Raw genomic sequence first — 22,924 nt, 5'->3', positions numbered from 1 at the left:
ACCTGTAAGAGAACATCAGACAGAAAAAAAGGTTGGAAAAGCGGCTCCAGGGCTTTCCAAATGTCATAACTGATTATTTGTTAGAGAAACTGTCTCCACCCTCCTGGTAGCATCTGTAAGAAATGCTGATACAACTATCCTTTTACGTCCTTTTATGTATAAACATATAACTAAATGCAACTGTTGAGATGTTCACAGTGTCCGCAAGTGATCATAAAATAAACCTTTCTCGAAACCAGCACCATCTTTGACTTATTAAAAATGACAAATGATGTCATTTTCATCATCATTTCAAGACAGATTCCTTTTGGCTGAAATCCTCTGTATTTATTTAACTTCAGTGTCTTTCTCTCCTGTGGTATCCAGTGAGGCTGAAGTGATCTAATGGATGAAGACAACAGACGTCCGACTGATTATCAGTCACCTCGGCTGAAGACTGGAACAGACAGCTCACCGATGTCTTTTATCCTGAGATCAAAATGGCTGGAGATGGATTCTCACAGTGCCAGTGTCCTGCAGGGGTCACACACATCGTAATCTGTCACAGTTGCTGTGAATGGTAGCTGGCGTCATGTCCTACTGCCGTTCACTGTATAACCAGAGGACCAAAGGAAGGACTGGAAAGGTTTAGATTTCTTTATGTGACCCAGACTTCACATTTCTCCATCAGGCACCATTTTACAGATGTACACGCTCATACTCATGTAAACACACAAATATGGATACACAGGTATGAACATACTGTATACACACAAACACACTCACACAAAGGTGCATGGTGCGGACAGACATTTCATGGCCGCTGGTCTGAGTGATGACAGCAGCTGATTGCATCAGTGTTGAGGGCGGGGAGGTGAACACACACACACACACACACACACACACACAAAGAGAGAGGACAGAATGAACACACACAAACACACACTGATACAAATCCCTCATGATGCAGGACGGTGATGAATCCTGTTTAATCCTGTGGTCAGAGCATCCCAGGTGGGTGGGGTCAGACCTTCTTCTCAGGGCTATCTCTTACAGGCCAATGGTTCAGCCTGATGGCGTCCCCAGCTACAATGGCAGCATTTATTCAGATCCACAAAATAAAACTGATACTGAATTAGACTTTACTGTATTTAATTAAGTTAACATAAAATATTAAACAAAGACAATGGATAGTGACACCGTCCTGAAGCGGTTGGCCACGAAAAGGAGGTTGGATACATGTTTTAGGAAGCCAGATTCATGTTTAAATAGATCAAATATGTGAGTAGTCCCCACTTTGTGTGTAAGGAAATATAAACTATGATGAAATTATGTGTGTATTTTCACAATAGCTATGATTTCTTGTCTTATACACTCGTGATGAGAAGTATTAATGGGCAGGTAGCATTAACTCCTGAAGGTACATGTACTCTAACAGAATGTCATGATGAAACTGACACCATATTTTGCAAAAAGTATCAAAAGTCCAGTTTTCACCAAACACTTTTGGTATGGTACCTTTGGAACTAAGAGCAACCCTAGCCATGGTAGCTAGACCCTAGTGTTTCCACTGCAAACAATGCTCTTAAATGTGGGCGGGGTTGTTGTCACTCACTGCTCCGTCCAGCACTCACTGTATTTCCTTCTTTATCAGTCTGCACCTTGTTTATTGTCCACAGAACGAGGCTGCACACCAACATTTTCAGAACAAAATAGAACAGGCTGCAGTGAGAGTCTCTCTCCATGGGATATTTAGAAATAGCGGATTGATGCATTTAGTCCTTCTCAGGCAAGCTCAGGGGTTTAGTGTTGCTGTAGCCCTCCTAGTGAGGATTGGGATATCTGCAGTTAACATAACCTGGTCAAAATTAATATATATAAACGCTTGAAGAGCCACTCATTACTAAAAGTGTATGTCATATAAAAACTAAAGAAATGGTCAAAGTTGTCACAGTGAAATTTAAGGTGTGTTGATGGATTCATGTCACCAACTCATACAATAAGTAACATTACAAGTTAACGTTCCACCTTAAAAGTTGCCGGCAGTCGGCCCAGTGATTTAACTTATTTTTCTCAGACTCCAGCTGCTGTTAGAGGCAGCAAAACATCCTGTCATTTTATAGTCACAGTCTACTAATAAAACTCTCCACAGTATGAACAGTGGTTACATGAGCCTCAAAACCAGCCACAGCTCAGCCCTGAGCAGAGTGACCGTCCTCTACTGACCAATCAACAGACTGCAGTGTTCACAGCTGCACCTTTTAGTACCAGATCTGTGTGCTAGGTACCCCAACAGAGGGGGAACCAAAAATGGGGATGATACAGAACGGCTCCATTGGTACCATCCACAATTCTTCACAGCAAACTGAACTGAACCACTGCTTGGTGGAAATGGGGCTAAAAGGTCAGATACATTTCACAACTCTCTGGAACCCAGTGGAGCTGAACCTTGATGATGAGCCAATCAGAAGCTCTTCTGTGGTCATGGCAACTGCAATTGCTGATGAGCAGAAACCATGACTATTGAAGACATATTTGAAGACCTCCTTCAGTCACTGCCATGAAACTGACACATGAACTGTACAAATTAAGTGTCTGAATCACATGGAAATATTCGTTAAATTACGTTGTAACGTTGAAACGCTTTTCACTTAGCTGCGCAGCTGGTGCCAATCTTTTCATTGTGACGTAAGTCTACTTTAACATTTTCTTTCAGATAGGCCCTGTATAATGAGGACAAAAGCTGAGCGGTTACAGTGGGAATGTGACATAAACCGTCCAACATCAGTCGTCACTCCACCTTCGCTTTAGTGGACAAACCGTGTTTTTATTTTTCCTCTCCTCCCTCCCTTTCCATGTTCTGCACTTCTCCCTCGCAGGCCACAAGTGTTTGATTCGCTGTCTGGCCGTGCATATTAATGAGAGGGGGACAGCGGGCTGCTTTTAAAACGAGCTGCTGCCTGCCTCCACACAGCCAGCAGGAGAGAAAGAGAGAGACCTAAACGAGTGGCTGGAGGTTCATCCAAGCTCAGGACGCACACACGGAGTTGCACAATCAGCGCTCCGCTGGGACTCAGCAGCTCCCTCAGCTCTGCGATTCAAACAGGCACTGCAAGTGGATTTTATTCACACCACGAAGACTGTTGTTGATTTTTTTTGCGTGTGTTTTCGAAGACTCGGATTTTTGGGACATTTTTTAAACTTGTGAAGACATGCATCGGTGCACAGCGGTGCTACTTTTGTTAGTGGTGGCCTTATACGTCCTGAGCGCAGAAGGTAAACTTTAAAGCTTTTTATTTGTTAGTTTTTAGTTTCAGTTTGTAATCTATGAAAGTGTAGTGTTTTGCATTGAACCTATGGTGATGTTAGTGACTTATAGGTGGGGACATGTATGATTTTTGACGCCTCATTTGCTCAGTTATGTGTGCATGAAGGGAATCAAGTGCAAAATCAGTCCTCCCCATACAAAGTTTGTTTGAAACATGAGTGAAGTTGATTGCAAATGTCCCCACATCTCCTGCACAGGTTGTGAAAACAGCAGCTTAGGGAAAGTGGTGTGTTTGCATGCTCACAAATAACTTTATGTTGACCAATATGCCACCTGCTGCATGCATTTAATTCTTTCTCTCTATAGTTAGATCACATCTGAGCATGCATTACAACGTGAAAACGTATATAAACTAGAGCTGGAGGATGAATATAACTGTCAATCTGCAATGACCCTTAAATTGGCATTCACAGGCATTTTACCACCCTGAACACCACTCTGGGACTCTCTCTGTTTGGCAGGGCAAGTGAGGCTCACCATATGTAACAAAATAATTCAAAGCCAATTTCCATGGTGCAGCTTGGATGGAGGAATCTGGGGATGATGGACAGAAATGCAATTGTTTTTTTGTAAATAAGAGATTTAATGTGGAAAACAGCAGAAAGAAATCTGCAAATCTTAGATGTAGTTTAAATGGTTAGACTTGTATCTGCAAATGACAACTTTTTGGATAAAAAAACATACATATCTGTATTTGCCAGTTATTTTATTAGTCTTTGTCAGCTCTTTGTAAAGCATGTATTATGTAAATATACTCACATAGCATCATAGTCTGGGCCAAAAATCAATAACTTTCAAACCATTAACTTCTATTAAATTTTTAAAATCATTTAAATTTCTTAAATTCTTAGATAAAATGTTTTATTTGTCATCACCTAGATTGCAGGATACACATGAGTAAACAGATCCATGTCTTTAAGAAGGACAGGTTATCCCTGAAGCCATTTACCTCCATCCAAACCCCCATTACACAGTATACACTGCTACAATTAATGTCAGTGTTGTCCCGTGTGTCTCTGCCGAGTGCTTGCTCCTCTGTGCGCCTCGTGACAGATTTAGTGGCCGGCGGTGAGGACAGAGAGCAGGTGATGGATGAAAGAAACCTTGGACTATCCAGGTCATCACCTCCCATCACAAATATTACAACCCAGCAAAACTCATTTCCTCTGCCTTTATCCTGCAGCGTAAAGTCACAGCAAGTAGAGAGCTGGACCTCATGTAGATGTTGGACTGAAATTAGATAAATGTAAAGATGCTCAAGAAGTATGGCTGCATGCGTCTGTGCACAGTGAAGTTAGTTTGATAGAAAAGCAGCATGAAAAGTAGGTTTCATGTTGAAGCCACATGTTACCTCACAGTCAGTGTGGATTCATAAATCATCTGAGTCATTTTTCCTAACCCAAAAGTTTATTTCTGCAGGTTAATAGCATGCAACTAGGAGGAAACTGTTTATCCTGAAATTCTAATTCATTAATTTATATATTGAAGATGATTATATGTGACTTAATCTTTGTTTAAAACATTTACGTGCACTGTGCTGTATAAGTACATGAATTCAGGAGTCTGATAGAAGCAGTGTTTGTGCAGCATGTGATGTTTCAGCCCGACTTGAATATGAGCTCCTGTAATCCCCCCGTGTCACTGTGTGATTTAAAGATTAGCTGAATGATGGAGAGCCAATCTGCTGTCAGATCACAAAGAATTAACTTCTCTATCACTTCAGCGTCTGCGGACGTTTGACTGAGACAAACTGTAATAATCTGTCGCACAACATCATCAGTTTCCATTATTTTTTTTATCCCCAGCATTACAAGTTCATTATTTTACTGTTGATGAAAGTGAGCATTATGATATGTGTGTGTTTGTTTCTCGACAGCCTACAAGTGCAGGTGCACCAGAAAAGGACCAAAGATCAGATACAAGGATGTACAGAAGCTGGAGATCAAACCCAAACACCCGTTCTGCCAAGAGAAGATGATATTGTGAGTGAGACTTTGATTTCTCCATCTCTGTTTGTTTTACTTATTTCTTTCCACTTTTTCTGTCTCCTACCTCTTTATCCTTTTTAACCTTTGTATGCTTCATTTCCTTGATCCCTTGACCTTTTCCTACTCATCTCTGCCTCTCCTCTTGCTTTTTCTCCTCCACCTTTTCGTCCCTTCTTCCTCTCTGAGCTGGCATGCACTACACATCATAATATTCACAGTGTTTGTACCTGCCTGACACACAGATTATACAACTGTGACTGTGCCCTGACCATAAAAATATTTGGCAGCCGTACAGGCGTTATCAAAACATCCCGTCAACTCGTTTGGTGCTTAAAGCACTTTGGCTGATTTACAGTGTGTGATGATTAACTGATGATTTAATGGCACCCCGCAGTCAGGAGCATGAAATGATTTATTCTTTGGAAAGGTGGGGAAAGATAAAGAGACATCACTTTCCAGAACTTTCAAGCACTTTGTTCATGACAATCAAGGGTTCATCTTAATTTCCAGACATTTAATGGTAAAGTATTGTACAGTTAAGATTATTCTATTCATATTTAAAGTATCGTAGGCTGTGTGCCAAGTGTGCACCCTGTGCACATGCATCATTACATTATCTAAAAATAAAAAAGACAAAAATATCATCCCCTGTATTTTTCTGCCGGATTTTTGCATCCCAAACTGCAGTGTCACTTACAGTTTTAGCTCGCTTTTTTAAATACAGACTGTCTGTATGATCCATCCACCTCTTCCCTTTCTGCTGTCTGACCTTTGACCCATAAAGTCACAACTCCAGGAGACAGACAGATGTTATGTTCAATTTGAGCCATCATGGAAGGCAGCATGATAACGAGGCCTCCTCTTCCTCCTCGAGAGAGAATCCAAACACACTCACGGTATCCCGCGGTGCTCGGATAAAAAGACCACTTTAAATAAATAAACTTTAACGTACATTATGTATGTCGTATATTTTTTTTGACTGTGATCTCGGGTCAACTCCTGGGGATGGAATCTCATACGTAGCTGGAAATGTGAGCTGTGATTTCTGTGTGGAATTCATTTGAAGTTTCATGTCAAAGCTACATGAGGGGACAACAGATGGGGATGTTATGTCAGCCTCCCTGGAGTCTGTTATGTGTTCCAGGCACAAACTCTGCTGCCACCTGCTGGAATATTACAATATCACATAGAGAGTCTAGTGTGGGTAACAGCAGAGAAAGACAGATGATGTGGATGTGAAATCTGGCATCAACCTGTGTCTTTTAGGTACAAACATCCAAATCTGCACAATTAGATTTTAGTATTTAGACTCATTTCAAGCTCAACATTAGAGTTAGGCAGATAGTGGATTATAGGGTTTAGATCAAATAAATGTAAATCAATTCAGTGTCCTCCTAAGAGATAGAAATATGAATGATCTTTAAAACTGGCAATGAGATGTTTTGACTTAACACTGGTGAAATGTAATTAAATTGAAGTATTATTTATTCTACAATTAACAAAACACCTGTGGTTTTACTCAAATTAAACATGAAAATAATTTCCTTTACCAGTATGTAAGATTGTGTACATAAGGATCATATGGATCCCATACATTTCAGTATTGTCAGTGCTGAAATGATTAATCTATAATTCAGTTAGTTAATGGATAGAAAATGTTTCTGAAACAAATTTATTCATGGATTTATAATTTATGAAAAGTTGGATATCAAGCGAAAAAGCTTTACACTTTGTTTGTTTGAACTGCTCTACTTTTCTCAGTTTTATAGCATTTTAAATAAATATTTTTGTATTTTTTTTATGCCGCATACAATAGGCAATTTGAAGATATCTGCTCTGGGAACTTGTAATGTGCATTTTTCAGAATTTCTGGACATTTTATTATTAATTAATTAACCAAAAAATAAAGGTAAATCAATTGAAATAGAAAACAAATCATTAGTTGGAGCTGAAGTATTGTTTTTAAGTTGATACTCTATAATCAGTAACAAAAATAACCAACTTTTCAAGGGTTCGTTCAAAATACTTGAAAACAAATTACACGGCAATTTTTGTAATTAGTACCGTAATCCATTGGATTACAAAAAAAAAGGTATTTAATCTGCATACTTGTGAATTTCGGCAAAATCTCAAAACTATTGCACCTTGCACTAAAAAAGTTGACACAGTCACAAAAATTGAGCTCCACAAATGCTCCTCAAAACATTTTTAATGCAAATGAATGGCTTTTGCACAGAACATTGGTTATCACTTTTTTTTTTTATAATTTTCAAATAGCCAAATATGAAAGGCGTTATAAAAAAAATGTAATCAAGTAACCATTGACAAGTTAACTGTAATCTAATTACATGTTTGATTAAATGTAATCTGGGCTATTTTGTCGTCTGATCATGTAATCACGATCACATGTAGTCCATTACTACCCAACTCTTAAAGTGACTGATAGTGGTTGAATCTTGTCACAAAAAACACTAATAAAAGAATTAAAATATATCAACAAATATTGACGATGCATGTTTATGTGTCTACAGTGTGTGTCTAAAATAATATGACGTTCTTAAGGACAATAGATACGCAGTGTTTTCAGACACTGACATGTGTTAGAGCTGCTTCAGCTCCCAGGTCTGTTTCTGTGTGAGTGGGTGTTACCTGCCTCACAGCCGTTATTTAAGGCTGCTCTATTAGCATGAGATGGGGGCCACCAGCCGCTGGTGCCCAGTGAAAAATGAGCCTCAGCGGGCTCCGGAAAGCCACAGAAAGAAAGAGAGCAGGAGAGAAATGAGGGAGAGAGTACCCCCTCTGGCCTTTGTTGTGGCCGTCTGGCTTACGGCGCTCAGTTTGGCATTCTGAGCGACCACTCCTAAACCACACAGACAAGCTCCCAGCCACAAAATGTCCCTGTTTTCCCCTGATTCCTTTTCTTTCACTCCATTTTCTTTCTCTTTCTCTTTTCGATTTAGTCCTTTTTTCTACTTGATCTTCTTTTCTCCCCTCTTTTTATTCCTATCACTCAATATTTTTTTGTTTGTTTGTTTTTCTTGCTGCGTCTCTTCTTCTGCCCCGTGTTAAGCCTCTGGCAGTTGTATTCAGATCCTTTACTGAAATAGAAGTGGTCATACCACTCTGTAAAAACACTTCATTACATGTAAAAGTCATATGTTTAAGATTTTACCTGAGTAAAGTACACCAGTATTATCAGTAAATGTACTCAAATTAAAGTTATGCAGAATAACTCAGTGTCATATTATATTATTATTATTATTATTATATTATTAATTTACATGTAATAAGAATGTTATCGTTGCTTTTGGAGGCGGAGCTCATTTGAGCTACTTCTGTATAATTTTTGGCACGTGTATGTTACATCCTGATCTGCAAAGTCGTAGCTGTCAAATGAATCTAACAGCGGTGAGGGTTGAAGATTGTAACCAGCTGAAACTTCTCCCATGTACCAAGTGTGAACTCTCAGTTAAGATCAAGTGGCAACCTCTGAGGCAGGAAAATGCAGCCAAAAACTGCAGTTCCTTGAATGGCCACTTGAGGCTCTAAAACAGAGTCGGTCCCCATGGACCCCCATGTTAAAATGCCCAACTTTACAGCAGAAATAAACACGTTTACAGCCTGGTACAAGAACAGTTTTCGTCTTTATAGCTAATGCCCCCATTCATGACAACTGCACAGGGGTAATTATTTATATAACTCAAGTGTTTACGTTTTATTAAGACCCAAAGTTATGCCTATTTAAGGGGTGGGGTGCCTTGGGTGACACAGTCTATGAATCAGATCCACCCCTCGCTTCTCCACAGCTCCAACCTCTCATCCAGATATGGTCAGTTCTGGCTCCAACAAACCAAGATGGCAACAGCTGAAATGCCAAACTTCAGGCTTCAAAACGGCAGTCCACAAACCGTCTTGGTAGCTACGTCCTTTATTCACACAGCCTATGGTTAGGATCCTTCAGTGTTCGTGATCTTTTCCTCTCAAACGGACCAGGGGTACTGACCATACTGGATTCAATTTCTGCCAATAAATCCCCCTAAATCCTTCACACTGGACCTTTAACAAGTAGAGGCTGCATGTTGTTGTCTCTGGTGAAGGTAAAGCTCTTTTTAGCTATGTTGTGCACTTTATGGCAGCACAGTAACTCTTTGGTGTGAAATGAATGTAATACATTTAAAAGTACAAAATTTCCCCTTTAAATGTAGAAAATTTAAATAAGGAACACCACAATCTCTTTCTTTCTTTTCTCCTTTACCCTTATGCTCTTACAGTCTTCTTCTCGCAGCCTTTCTTTTCTCCCCCTGTGCTTCTGAAACATTTCGTTAACCATATTAGAGCCAGCGGCTGCGCTCCAGCCGCCCAGGTGAATGATAATGAGGAGGAACTAAAGCTCAAATTAACACAGTAATTAGGTTAAATTTCACCTCTACTGAGCAGCCACGGATAAACATTCAGGGTGTGTTTATTGTCACAGCCTTGCAGATACGAGTCCATTGGCATGCACGCATACAAAAGCACTCTCATGTCGTCTCTATCAAACACAAACACACACTCTCAAAGGCCAGTTCTTCCATAACAAAGCATGTACAGCTTCCTCTGAGCACCCAAACAAAGTGACAACTGAATGAGCAGGAAAACAGATGCAAAACTCTTTAACCTAAATCCTTATAACTCCTGAATGCAGCGTCTTTATTGAGAGTCAAGTCTTTTCTCTCCCAGTCAACTTGTTTAGCATTCATGGGCTGGCGAGCCTTTGAGTGTGTCATTGGATGGAGAGGCCCCATGGCATGCTGGGTGTTTTTCCCACATTTCCCTTGTTTTGGCCTGAATGTGCCACATGCAGGCAGACTGTCTCTACCGTTGCCTTAAGCAGAGGGTTACAGACAGACCAATTGATTCAATGAGCTTACATGTCACATTTTTCAGTGGCAGCTCCATAATATTAGTCCATTGCCAAGAAACTGGCCGCCCTGTGCAAGCTGCTCTTTTCAATTATGAGGGCATTTAACTGCGGAAATGTTATTGAGGGTGGTTTAGAATAGCAGCTTAAATTTGGAGCAAAAACATGTCAAATGTGCTACAACTTGATCGTCTCCATTCAGATGACTCAGACTGGCTCCCAGGTGGTTGTGAATATCCTTAAATCAGTTCTTTGGAAATTCATACAAAAAGCTTTTTCTTCAAGTTGGCTCCTGTAGTTGATCTCAACCTCCTCTCAAACTGTTGAGGATAACAGGGTTGTCTGTGTCTCTGAATATATTGTGCAGCCCGATTAAACTATTTTGTAGCCAAATAATTGCACTGGGGTCTAAATGTCAAATATTTGTCTCTATTTTCTTCTCTAAGTCTCTCTATAATAGGGTTTTATCCCTGGAAACAGGATTCACAGGAAGGGACATTCAAACTATTTCATGTTTCCTGAGAAATATAACAATGGGCATGGCCACCCTGATACAATGACTGCCCCACCACGCCCCACCCCAATGGACCAACATTACTGTCTTTAAGAGGTCATGGCACGCTCAGTTTTTGAGCCAGTTTCTTGTAAAACTAGACAATGTAAGGCATCCATTGGTACCAACTATATTGCCATAACTTGTTGCCAGGGAGGCTAAATAAAGCTCCACATTTACACTAAGCTTTGGTAACGGAACAGCTGGCATGGCCAATTAAAAGGAGTCCCTTGAACTCTCACCTCAAAGTATCTGAATGAAAATGGGTACTATTGGGACCAACAAGTCTCACGTAAATTTGAGAAGGTTTGTTCCCAGTATATGCTTTGTTCCTTACAATCAATGTGCTCCTTCAAATTAAATCTGGATATATGTGTCTTTAAAGCCCAGTTCAGACCAAAGATTCATGACAAGACAAAACTGTCTTAGAACGTTGCGGACAAAAGATGCAGCGGTGTGAACTCAACTTAAGCCAGCTGCAACTCAGCTGGTCAAATCACGGATGGCAGGTTTTCAAAAGTAAAGCATGTCAGCCAAGCAGCTTGTACTGAAGTCCACTGGTCAAGTCAAAATGACCATAGACAGCGTGTTCACTCGCTGCAGCAGGTGCTCCGTCCCCAACAAGCCCCCTTTTTCCATCCTCACAGTGTGCTGGTGTCGGTCAGTGAGTTGCTGCTGCTCCTCGTTGTATGTGCTTATGCCTCCCAACACACATTCTCACTGACTGATTAATTGGTGCTGTTTTTTAAAAATTATTATTATTATTATTGTGGTGTATTTATTATAAATATAAAGAATATTTATTATGAACAGTTTGTGTTAAGATGCGATTCCTGGAGTCCGAAAGTCAGCAGCTCAACAGTAACTTCCTCACTCACCATGTTCACTTACTGTAGGCTCTACCATCTAAATTAGGCCAACACAACACGATGTCTCCAAGGTTATTATGGGATTTTTGCCCAATGACGCCAAAATTAAACTGCCTACCTGAGCTGTAAGACCACCACATAATACATTGAAGCTGTCAGGTGGGGAACCCATTGGTTAATGCATATTTCTCCTTGATGTGTTCAATATTGCTTAAAATATGAGCATTCTGTTTTAACTGTAGTTAAAACTTTGAAAACAAGTACATTCAAAATTTGTCCAATTTTTGGAAAAATACATGTCCCTATGCTACAACAGCAAGTAGGCTGGGGTCCCACTTTATTATGAGTTAATATTTGACATGTTGGCCAGCTGTCCAGTTGTTTGTTGTGTTATAGTCACATCATTTTTGGAGCTGTAAAAGAAGTGTTAAGAAGACGGCTGACATTAAGCAACAGAAACTGTCTTGTTAACTATCATGGGACTGCACAAGATTATCAATGAATTATTATTCATATGCTTTGTGAATAACATTAAATTCTTTTACTTTCTAACATCTCTGTTTGTTTGTTTGCTTGTTTTCTGTCTCTCAGTGTGACGATGGAGAACGTGGCTCGGTTCAAAGGGCAGGAGTATTGTCTTCATCCCAAACTTCAGAGCACCAAGAATCTGGTCAAATGGTTCCGCATCTGGAAGGACAAGCACAGGTGATCATCCTAAAACTCACTGCCAAAATCTGACCGTAGATTTTTTTTTAACTCAAGTTTTGATTCCTGGCATTTTTAATCATACATCCTATAATTTTTTGAGGTTGATTGTCTTTGTGGCCGAGGGGTTAAGATGCATTGTTTCCAAGGATATGTCCAAGATACTAAAAGACAATATTGAACATTTTGTCCTAAGCTCACAACAAAAGAGTGAATGAGGGCCATTGTTGTACAAATATTCTCATAAATATTGTTATTGCTGTTTTAATTAGCTCCAGTCAGTATGCAGTTTGCAAAATAACCTAATTGGGCTGCAGATGGTAACGGTCATTATTATTCAAAGCAGCTAAAAATCAGTAATCACAGATTGTGCAGTTCCCCTCTGCTCTACAGAGCTTTACAGTGTGTTTTTCACACAGCTGATGAATATACTGTAGTGGAGCATTTAGCAGCTGATCGTCAAATATTTCTCTCAGGGCAAAGACTGGATCTCTAACTGGATCACTAACATGTTCACCAAACCAACTTAAACCAATGTTGTGTTCACAGTTTGATTCTGCCGCCCTCATACAGCCAAAATGATGACTCTTTTATCATAAGACACAGTTAGTAAGACACAACACTGTAAGACTCATAACTGATGTTAGATTTCTGTAGCTTTTACTGCTTTGCCAACCACACACCCTGCCTCTGCTGTCACTGACTCAGAGTTGTCGACCATGTCCAGTGGCGTCTTTGTGAAGCTTCATTGATCTGTTTTGTTGAACTTTCTTCTCTCACCCTCCCTCCACCACGGGGAGGTCAGAGGTCAGGGTCAGCCACACACTGAAAGCCCCATGGAGGAGGCAGAGATTCAGTATTTTGCTGAGCACAAAAGAACATTTCCACCAGGACTCTGTGGGCTACGGGGTGATTAGATCTGTAACCCTCAAGGCCAATAAATTAAATACAAGAAACTGAGACCAAAGGAAAACGCCTGGTGGAGGAGGCGTATGATGCTGAGAGAAAAATCTAGCTCGTAAAAAGAGAGAATCTTTAGCCCCTTTCACACATGCAGTCTATCTCTGAGATGTGCAGGAACATTTCATGAAAATGGGGTCATGTGTGAACAGGAGCAGGGATCGATATCCAGGGAAATATGCGCCGCCAGTTTTCCTCCTCAAGAGCTCAGCCCAAATGCAAATGTCCAAATCAGTTCGATCAGACACTAAACACACTTTGTACAAAATCTTTCAAGTGTCTGATTGAGCCCATGTGTGAATAGAGGAGGTCATTGTCCAGAGAATTGACAGCGAGTGAATAGATGTGTTGATGATATTATTATATGAGGCTTGTGCAAAACCAGAAGAGAACAAACGTTCAAGGGTGAAGAAAAAGGGTTGTTTACAAAACGGGAACTTCTTCAGTAAGGGTGCAAGTCAAAATTGTCAGACAAATGGCAAGAGACTCGGTTGTTTATGATGCAATTACGAACCGGTTGTGTGACTGCGGGGTAATCCGTGTCATGTCCTGCCTCTTGCACGCTCTTCCAAGCGCCATCCCTCACCTAATCCAAATTAGAGTATTTCCAGTAGGTGAGAACGCTTCTGACACCGACGATCTTCCATGTATGAAAGAGAAACTCCAGACAATGTCCAGACCTGATTCTCCAGACATTGTCCGGAGCTCATATGAGAAAACGGCTCTCCTAATTGTTCAGGGAAAATGCTGGTACAGCTGTTTTGTGAAAACAGAACATTGCAGGAAGGAACACGTAGGTGGCTGTGGCTCAGAGGTAGAGCAGGTCGTCCACCAATTGGAAGATCAGCGGCTCGATCCCCGGCTGTGCGCCCCCCCATGCTGAAGCATCCTTGAGCAAGATACTGAACCCCAAATTGTGATGACTTAAAAAAATGAGTAGCAGGTGCTATGGTAGTCTCGGCCACCAGTGTATGAATGTGTGTGTGTGAATGGGTGAACGTGACTTGTAGTGTAAAAAGTGCTTTGAGTCGACTAGAAAAAAAAGCTAAAAGTACTTCTTGCACTACAAGTCACATTCACACACAGGTGTCCAAGGCTACTGTACAAGGTGCTGCCTGCTACATAGCAAAGGGAGCTTTCACACACTTACACATCGCCATCGGGAGTAATTTGGTGTTCAGGAGCTTGCCCAAGGATACTTTGACACGTGGACCTGAGGAGCCGGGGATCGAACCGCTGATCTTCCACCGATCTTCCACCAACTACCTGCACATCTGGCCTTGCACCATCATCTTCCTCTTCTGTTAAATTTTATGGCAGTTGGCATCCACAAGTGTTGCATTATTGCCATCTGCTGGACTGTCCCTTGCGTCCAGTATTCCGGTATTGCTGTGGCATGTGTAAAAAAATGGAAACGTTCCTGAATGTAGTGCAAGTGTTTATTCATTCATTCATTTTCTCTTGGGAAGGGCTGGAGCCTATCCCAGCTGACATTGGGTGAGAGGCAGGGTACACCCTGGACAGGTCACCAGACTATCACAGGGCTGACACATAGAGACAGACAACCATTCACACTCACATTCACACCTACGGACAATTTAGAGTCATCAGTTAACCTGCATGTCTTTGGACTGTGGGAGGAAGCCGGAGTACCCGGAAAAAACCCACGCTGACAGGGGGAGAACATGCAAACTCCACACAGAACCCACCCTCACCAGCAGTGCCTGAAAGGTTACTCCAGTAATTTATCAGGAACTATGTGTGAAAGAGGCTTTTGAGGGACAATTAAACAAGTGTTTGAAATCACAGACAAATTAACTCTCTTCTTGTTTCCTCCTCAGGGTGTATGAAGCCTAAAACCTCGGCTGCCCGGCACACGTGGATCAAGTGAAACAAAACAAAAAAAGACGACAATACCACCAGGACTGTTTTTTTCTTGAACTACAAGATGTATTCTGCAATCAAACTGTACTTCCTCCCTCTCCTGCCTGAGATCTGTCGAGCACATTAAGAGATATCTTTAGTTCGTATATATATGAGAAGCCGGGGGGCTCCTTTTAGTCGGCCATCGCTCTAGTTACAGTCACTCACCACTCCAGTCTTTACAACTGTAGTTAATGCTCGTCAAATAGTGGACGAGACACCATCATCTGTGTTCAAACAGTTGTAGGTTTGTTCAGTTGTTACTTAAAGGGACTTCTCTTTTGCTTTTAGACTTCTCTCAAAGTGAAGAATGTGTAATTCTGAAGAAACGGGCAGAAACCTTCCTTTGATAAATAATGTGTGGGTGTTTGAGTTGTTAAGATTTTCACCACTCTGTATTCACTATGACAGGTAGGACATTCGTACAATGCCAACATTTTGGATGTTTCAAAGGGTTGTAGCGATGAATGAACCTGGTTCTCTGTATTCGTAGAGGAGAGGCAGTCAGTGTGGTTACATATAATACAGAAGTCGCTATTCAGTCAGATAGAGGAGATCTACCACTGTGTGTGTGTTTACCGTGTCCACGCTCATCATATGTGTCAAACACACGACTCTTCAGCACCCATTTTGTAAAATATGACCTAACTAACCGGCAGGGTGTAGTTACAATAGATATTGAATATAAAATAGTTCATTTGTGCCATCGCTACATACAGAACAGTCTGCGGATCGGAGTTCATTAAACATCCTGATTGTTAACCACACTATGAAAGCCAGACTGTCTGCAGTTTACACCAACAAAGGACTATCTGTTTTATATTTTTGCTGGTTTAAAGATTTTTTTAGTTCCACCTCTTGAAATAAATGTGTAATGAAGCAATAATATCTCATATAAACTGCACATATAACCACTGTATTGACCCACGTATGATAGCATCCCTAAAGGATAAGGCTGGTGATACTCTGTCTTCTTTTGTTAATGTGAACATCCCATGACAATATGCTAAATCTATAATGTCTGTGGCACTGAGCCCTGAGCCCATTCATTCCTACTTAAGATGTCATTTTTTATAAACAGGTCAGGAATAAATCCTTTCATTTATATATTTTAAAAAAAGCAAAATGACTCTTTAACTTTTTAATAAACTTCCCTCAAACAGGAGTTCAGGAGTAGTTAACTACGTGTTCAGTTACTAGTTTAACTTGAAATTGCAGTGGTTGGGTGGCAGTTTTACTCGTTAATTACAAACTATACATTCAAGGTATTCTCATGACATTTTTTTGCCGTACAATACGGCACAGTGCCACAGCTCATTGGCCACAGTTGTCACTTTATGAAAATCACCTGCTATTTGACCAAAATCACCTCTGATTTGTAACCAAGACGTCTGCAAATGAATACTATGAGTTTCCCTTGACGTTTAGCTGTCCGACAGCTGCTCCCTGTCCTCCTATTAAAACACCCTTAAGGCCCAGGAGCTCAGTAGATAGGGCGGGCGCCCCACGTACAAAGGCAGTGTCCTTCAGTTCCAGCCTGCTGCCCCCTGCTGCATGTCGTCATCGTCGTCCCTTTCCAGGTCTCCAAACTGTTCCAAACACATCCTTGAGTTACCTAGGTAAGGACAACCCAAATGCCAGAAAAATGTAAGCATTATATGTTTCAGCACACCACAAATATGTTACACTTGTGCATTATTATGTGGCGGATATGTTCAAAACTTACATTTCAACAGTGCTGTAGTTAACGTGGTTAAGTTTGGGCACAAAACCGCTTGGTTATGGTGAGGAAAAAAAACATATTTTGGCTAAAAATACACAGTTTTGGGGGCACTATCCCGGCAGGAAACTCACTGATGTCTTGGTCAAAACACAAGTGCTTTGTGTTACACTACCTCCAGTGGAAAAACTGCGCTAGGTCACTACAAAACACCAACGTTTGGAGCCTAAAAAGCTGACAAACACATCAATGAGAGTAGTTAAGATGTATTTTATCTATGATTCACTGTGAAGTAGGCAGTAGTTTGGCAAACTACAGTTTTATTGTAGTTTCTACAACACTGGTAAATGGTATGTTTGTTCAGGACTATTTTCAGCTGTGGATGAATACACATTAGGTGGTCAATTGAGTATTTATGGCAGCAGACACTGACTCTAAACAAACTACAGTGACCATGTTTATAGTAAGAAAGAACCATATCACCCAGTGCACCCAGTGGGCTTATTGATATGTTTGTAATTGTGTTGTTTTGGCTACAGCACTACAGAGGAATAAGATAGATGACGTGATGTGTCGTCGGATCGATTCATGGGATCACAACAGGGAAAATACAGACTATTATCAAACTTATCCTTTGAAACGGGCCGTGAACAGTGTCATTAATTCATGAAAATGAGCTTTGGACCAGTACGTGAGATTTAAAAATGTTCGACTTCTCTTTAACATTGAAAGGGGAAATCTATATGAATCATACTTACTGTCCAATCACTAAACAACACTCATAGAGCATATACTTACGCCATTTCATTTGTACCCCTGATGATCATTTCACTGTCTCCTACACTCCTCTGTGGGTGATGATACTCTTCTCTCTTATGACCGTATCTCTCCTCCAGTAGATCTCCTGAACAATGCTGTCAAACGTGTAATTATTATTCTGTATGCTGTGGATACACTCGCTAACAATGACTGTTGGGTGTTGTTTTAATGCCACCAAACAGATCACACACAGATCTATATCTGAATATACACAGAAACACCACATTTTCTTTACCTTTTGAAGAATGTGCATTACTCTTGTTTTATATCTTATATATAAATATATATAAAGAAGCATTTTGTAAATGGAGCCAGTATAGCCTATATGTTAGTGAGGATGAATTCACCTTAAGACTTTATAGTGTCATGTATATTGTATCACTGCATTAGAGTTGTTTTTGCTATTTAAATCTTGGTTTGGTAACAGATATTTTGGAGGGTGAGTGTTTGGACCGGCCCACCAAACACACAGTTAAACATTCCATTGAGTGTAAAACAATAAACAGCAATAAAGTGTCTATAGAGCAGCTCATGTTTGACTTTCATTCATTGGATTAACTCATGTAATAATAGGCCGAGAGCCAGGTCCAGCCCTCATCATGTTTTCTGCTACCTTTTTTTCATTATCATTTCCTGTTAGCCTAAATCATGGGCCACAAGTTGATAACGAGCACCCTCAACTCAGGGACGTTTGGTCTCAGGGGGCCCATATCTCTGGCAAAATGATGTAAAAGCAAATATTAGGGCATATGATAAGTGTGGAATTTGGCGGGGAGTATCCTGACACAAAGGGGAAAGTAGCCAAATAAGCATCTGGGGGTTGCTGCCATTTAATTTCAAAATATCACACACAACATCCTCCAAAAAACAAAAACAAGAAATGACTGTCCGTTTGACAAATTCTCAAAAAAATTATTACTTTTCATATCTTTGTGTTTAATATCACTGCTTCACTTGTACCCAAGTTGATAAGCTTCAATTTGAGCCCAGGTTGACCTTTCTATCTTGAAAATTACACTTGCTTTGGCCTAAATTTGTTTAACACAAAGTGATAAAAGTAGTCATTTTTTATGAGAATTTGTCAAACAGACAGTCATTTTGGGGGGGGGGGATGTTGTGTGTAATATTTTGAAATAAAATGGCAGCAAGCCCCACAATCTTATTTGGCTACTTTCCTCTTTGTGTCAGGATACTCCTTGCCAAATTTCATACTTGTCTGACTATTTAAGGTAAGATTTGGGATACAGACAATAGTCAAAGTAAAACAAAAACAGACAGTACAATACATAACACAGAACCCAGTCTCACACACTGCCAGGGGTAAATCATGGACAATTAGTGGTCACTGCTGATTAAGATAAGCGATAGCAGATGGAACAAAGGACGATCTGTAATGCTCAGTGCTACATTTAGGAAGCATCTGAAACTCAACATGGAGGGGATGTTGAGAGTCTGAGACAACAGACCGAGCTTTAGAGGTGACCCTCTCTTCATACAAATCCTGTAGGTTATTAAAAGTAACACCAGTGATCTTACAGCACAACTTGACCACTTTATGCCATGGTAGTGCCCTGATATTTGCATTTACGTCATTTTGCCAGAAATATGTCCCAAAAAGGGGGGTTTAGGCCCCCTGAGATTGAACCACCCCGAGCTGGGGGTGCTTGTTATCAGCTTGTGATGGCCTTAGGTGTATACAGGCTAACAGGAAATAATAATGAAAGGAAGGTAGCAGAAAACATCATGAGGGCTGAACCTGGCTCTCGGCCTATAGGAACTGAGCCAACACTGTTGTAGATGTGAACAGAGGAGGGAAGATGAAACTCTTTCAAATCAAAGTGCTGTGAGACAAGCAGTCCACCAGATGGCGGTATATACCAACTGGTTCTATCAGGCAAAGCGCAGGCAACAGTAATATAATGAATGTTATAGTTATCAATACAGGGATATTTTGACTCTTAATCATTCAGTGATTGGACTCATAAATTATTGTGCACATTCACATATACACAAAGACACTCATTTACACACATTTTAGCTCAGACAGGCAAAAAAAAAAAAAATTTCCTGGGGAGCTCCATGTGAAGTCAGTGTCACTAAAACTGATAATAACAGGAAGCCTACAGATGACAATTGTACATTTTATAACAGTATCTTTATTTTAAGGACATTGCATTTATCCAGTCTTGAGTCATAGACACATCAGCCTCAATTTTTCGAACATGTGCAAAGGAAGAAAGTATAGCAGGGAACTTTTATTTGTACAAAATTAAAGACATTTCCACCTCAAATTGGTGCAGAAAATTCACCAAGAGGCAGGAAATGAAGTGTCTGACATTTAAGATTTCCCTGCAGAGGTCCCCATTACCTCCTATTTCATATGAGCCCTCCTCTTGTAACGTTACAACGAAACCCACTCTCATATATGCAGACTTAACAAATCTCATCAGGTGCAACAATATACTAAAACGACCCGATTCTTTAATGTAAAGAACTGCAAAGACATTCAAATCTAAAAGCATTTACTGTGAAGAAGTGACACTATTAGGATATTATTGATACATCAGACTGTAACTATCTCTTTGGTGACAGAGCAAACTCTATCTGCTGATGAAGACAGTGAGACGCAGACGAAAGCTTCTGAAAAAGCAGGTTAGTGGAGCAAACTGTAACATACACCACTGACAGTAATATCATACATGAACATGTACTGAGACTTTCAGCTGTATGGAATATGATACTTGGTGGGAATTCAGGTCAACTCTGCTGTTAATGTCAGTTTGTGTCTTACATTTCTTCAGTTAAAACAAATTTTAAAAAAAATGTAGGGGTTCAAAAAGTGAGAGCGTATACTTCCCGGTGAACAGTGGTAGAAGAAATACTCTGATGTTTTGCTGAAGTAAAAATAATTGTTCTGAAGTAGCCCAGAACGGACAAGTCAAACACCAACTCTAGATGGGGCTGTTCATGTTTTTGCGTAGACTGTCGAAGTTCTCCTCCATGCTTGGCACACAGGAGAAGTTTCAGTATTGCACCCTCACCACTAGATTGCACTAAATCCTACACACTGGACCTTTAATAGAAAGAACAATACAAATATTTGCATCACAATACACTTGAAGAACAAAGAGTAAAGTACTCATTATGCAGGCTGGTACATTTCAGAATAATGTATGTTATGTTAATTAGTGTGTACATCACATTAATGTTGCAGCTGGTAAAAGTGCATAAAGGTGGAGCTTAGTTTTTCTACTATATATACTGCTAGTTAGAAAGTGAATTTCAATCAATAAAGTGTTCTCTTCATCCATAATAACACATCATAATGTATGTGCTGATTATATTCTGTATTACTAATCTGAATCTGAAAAGTAGTTAAATGCATCTAATAAATATTATTCATTTATTCTTTCTTTCTTTCTGTAATCAGTTATCCTGACAAGCAGACCTAGGGTCTAGGTACCATGTCTGAAGGGTTACTCTTGGTTCCAAAGGTACCATACTGAAAATATTTGGTGGAAACAGGTCTCAAGTTCCAGTGTCCTCAAACGAGTACTTCTTAATTAACACTATCTTAGCTTGTTACTATTGCTGAAATTGGACATGGTACCTAGACTCTCGCGTTTCCACTGCAAACCGTACCCTTAAATATGGGCGGGGTTGTTGTCATTGACATTTTCAGAACAAAATGGGTTTGTACATTTAGTCCTTCTCAGGCAAGCTCAGGGTTTCAGTGTTGCTGGAGCCCACAGGAACAACACTCCACAACACTTTTTTTTTTTTTCTCCGAGGGAGAATTAAAATATATGCAGTTCACATAACCCAACAAACACTGACTTGCACCCGAGAGCGGTGTGCCCTTCTAAAGCCAAGCCCTGTTCTTTATTTCTAAACCTAAACACGTGCTTTTGTTGTTGAAGGGGAAAATAAACGTTAATTTGCGGTGTTGTACCGATGCAGTGCATTTATTTTGAAAGAGACTGTTATGTAAATTTCCTGTGAAAACAGAAGTGTATTTTGAAAGAAAACAATGCATCTAACAGGTAGAACTTGAACTGGTGTCCCAGAACGTCAACAACCACACACCCTGGGTACCTTGCACGTTGTATTAGGATGTGGAACTTAAGTGTACTGCACTACTTGGTGGAAATGGGACTTTAATTATCGCCTCGTTTGAAGACATTAGGACTTTTTTTTCTTTTAATATTTATATTTTTATTTTATTTTCATAAATAATAAAGACAAGCCAAAGACAACAGTAAACACAGAATCAACATAACAACAATCCACAACAACACTGGACGGCAACAAAAAACAACAGTCACAACATAAACTACAACTCTAGTTTACTGTTTACCGGCTATGCTGTCAGTCAGTGTGCGGACTGGAGATTGGTGGAGCAGAGAGGGGAGGGGGGTCCCCACTTAGTATGGTAAACGAGTATGTGTGTAAAGTTATGAAGTGTGTCTGTTACGCTAGAAGAGTCAGAGTTTGGGACGGAGTGGAGTGTTACCAGAGTTTCTGGAGTGCTCAAATAAACGGGCCTTTTTCCCGAACGCTCCTCTGGTCTCCTGCTCGTGAGGGATTCATTACAATATCGTAACATGGTTTAGATTTCTAAATAAACATTCACCTCATCGCTAGATAGACCTACTCCTGAAAAAGTCGTGCGCAAGGCTTATTGTCCCTACGAGGCCACCGTCATTTACCCGACTGGAGGGGTGAGCGAGTGAGCCCTGCAATCTAGAATTTGACCACTGATGTCACTGTTTTCAACCCATTTTACACACTGGCCCTTTAATGTGTTTCTAGTTAAAATATTGATTTTTTTTTTTTAATTTTTTGGCTTATGGGGTGATTTTGATGGAGTAATTAAGTTAATCCTCTCATAAGTGGATGTAATATGTAGAGATGCCATCTCGGCCGTTTTTCCTTGTTTTTTTTTTTTTTTAAGTCTATATTTTGCTTTACAAAAACGTGAAAAAGCAGCTGTGACCAAGCTATCACGAGGTGAGTAGCATTGTAAGCATAATTAATAGCAATATACTTCAGTTTGTCTGTGTGTTTTTGTATGCAAGCGGGTCTGCTGCGGTCTGCTGACAGTCCAAAATGGCGGCGGTAGGACGAAACCATGGGCGAGTCTGTTGCTATGGGGCGTTCTAATGAGCTTCGCCTCTTGG

General features: G+C 40.3%; 1 protein-coding gene across 1 annotated transcript; it reads left to right on the top strand.

Annotated features, from left to right (window-relative positions):
- Positions 1–2,951: 2,951 nt before the first annotated feature.
- cxcl14 (chemokine (C-X-C motif) ligand 14) lies at positions 2,952–18,271 on the top strand. Its single transcript, XM_033633701.2, has 4 exons — positions 2,952–3,255; positions 5,184–5,289; positions 12,209–12,322; positions 15,124–18,271. Exons 1-4 carry the CDS (start codon positions 3,192–3,194, stop codon positions 15,137–15,139), a joined length of 300 nt encoding a protein of 99 aa, XP_033489592.1. The 5' UTR covers positions 2,952–3,191; the 3' UTR covers positions 15,140–18,271.
- The last annotated feature ends 4,653 nt before the right edge of the window (positions 18,272–22,924 follow it).

Source organism: Epinephelus lanceolatus, chromosome 7, assembly GCF_041903045.1.
Source record: "Epinephelus lanceolatus isolate andai-2023 chromosome 7, ASM4190304v1, whole genome shotgun sequence".
Classification (NCBI taxonomy): Eukaryota; Metazoa; Chordata; class Actinopteri; order Perciformes; family Serranidae; genus Epinephelus; species Epinephelus lanceolatus.
This window is presented reverse-complemented; position numbering and strand designations above follow the sequence as displayed.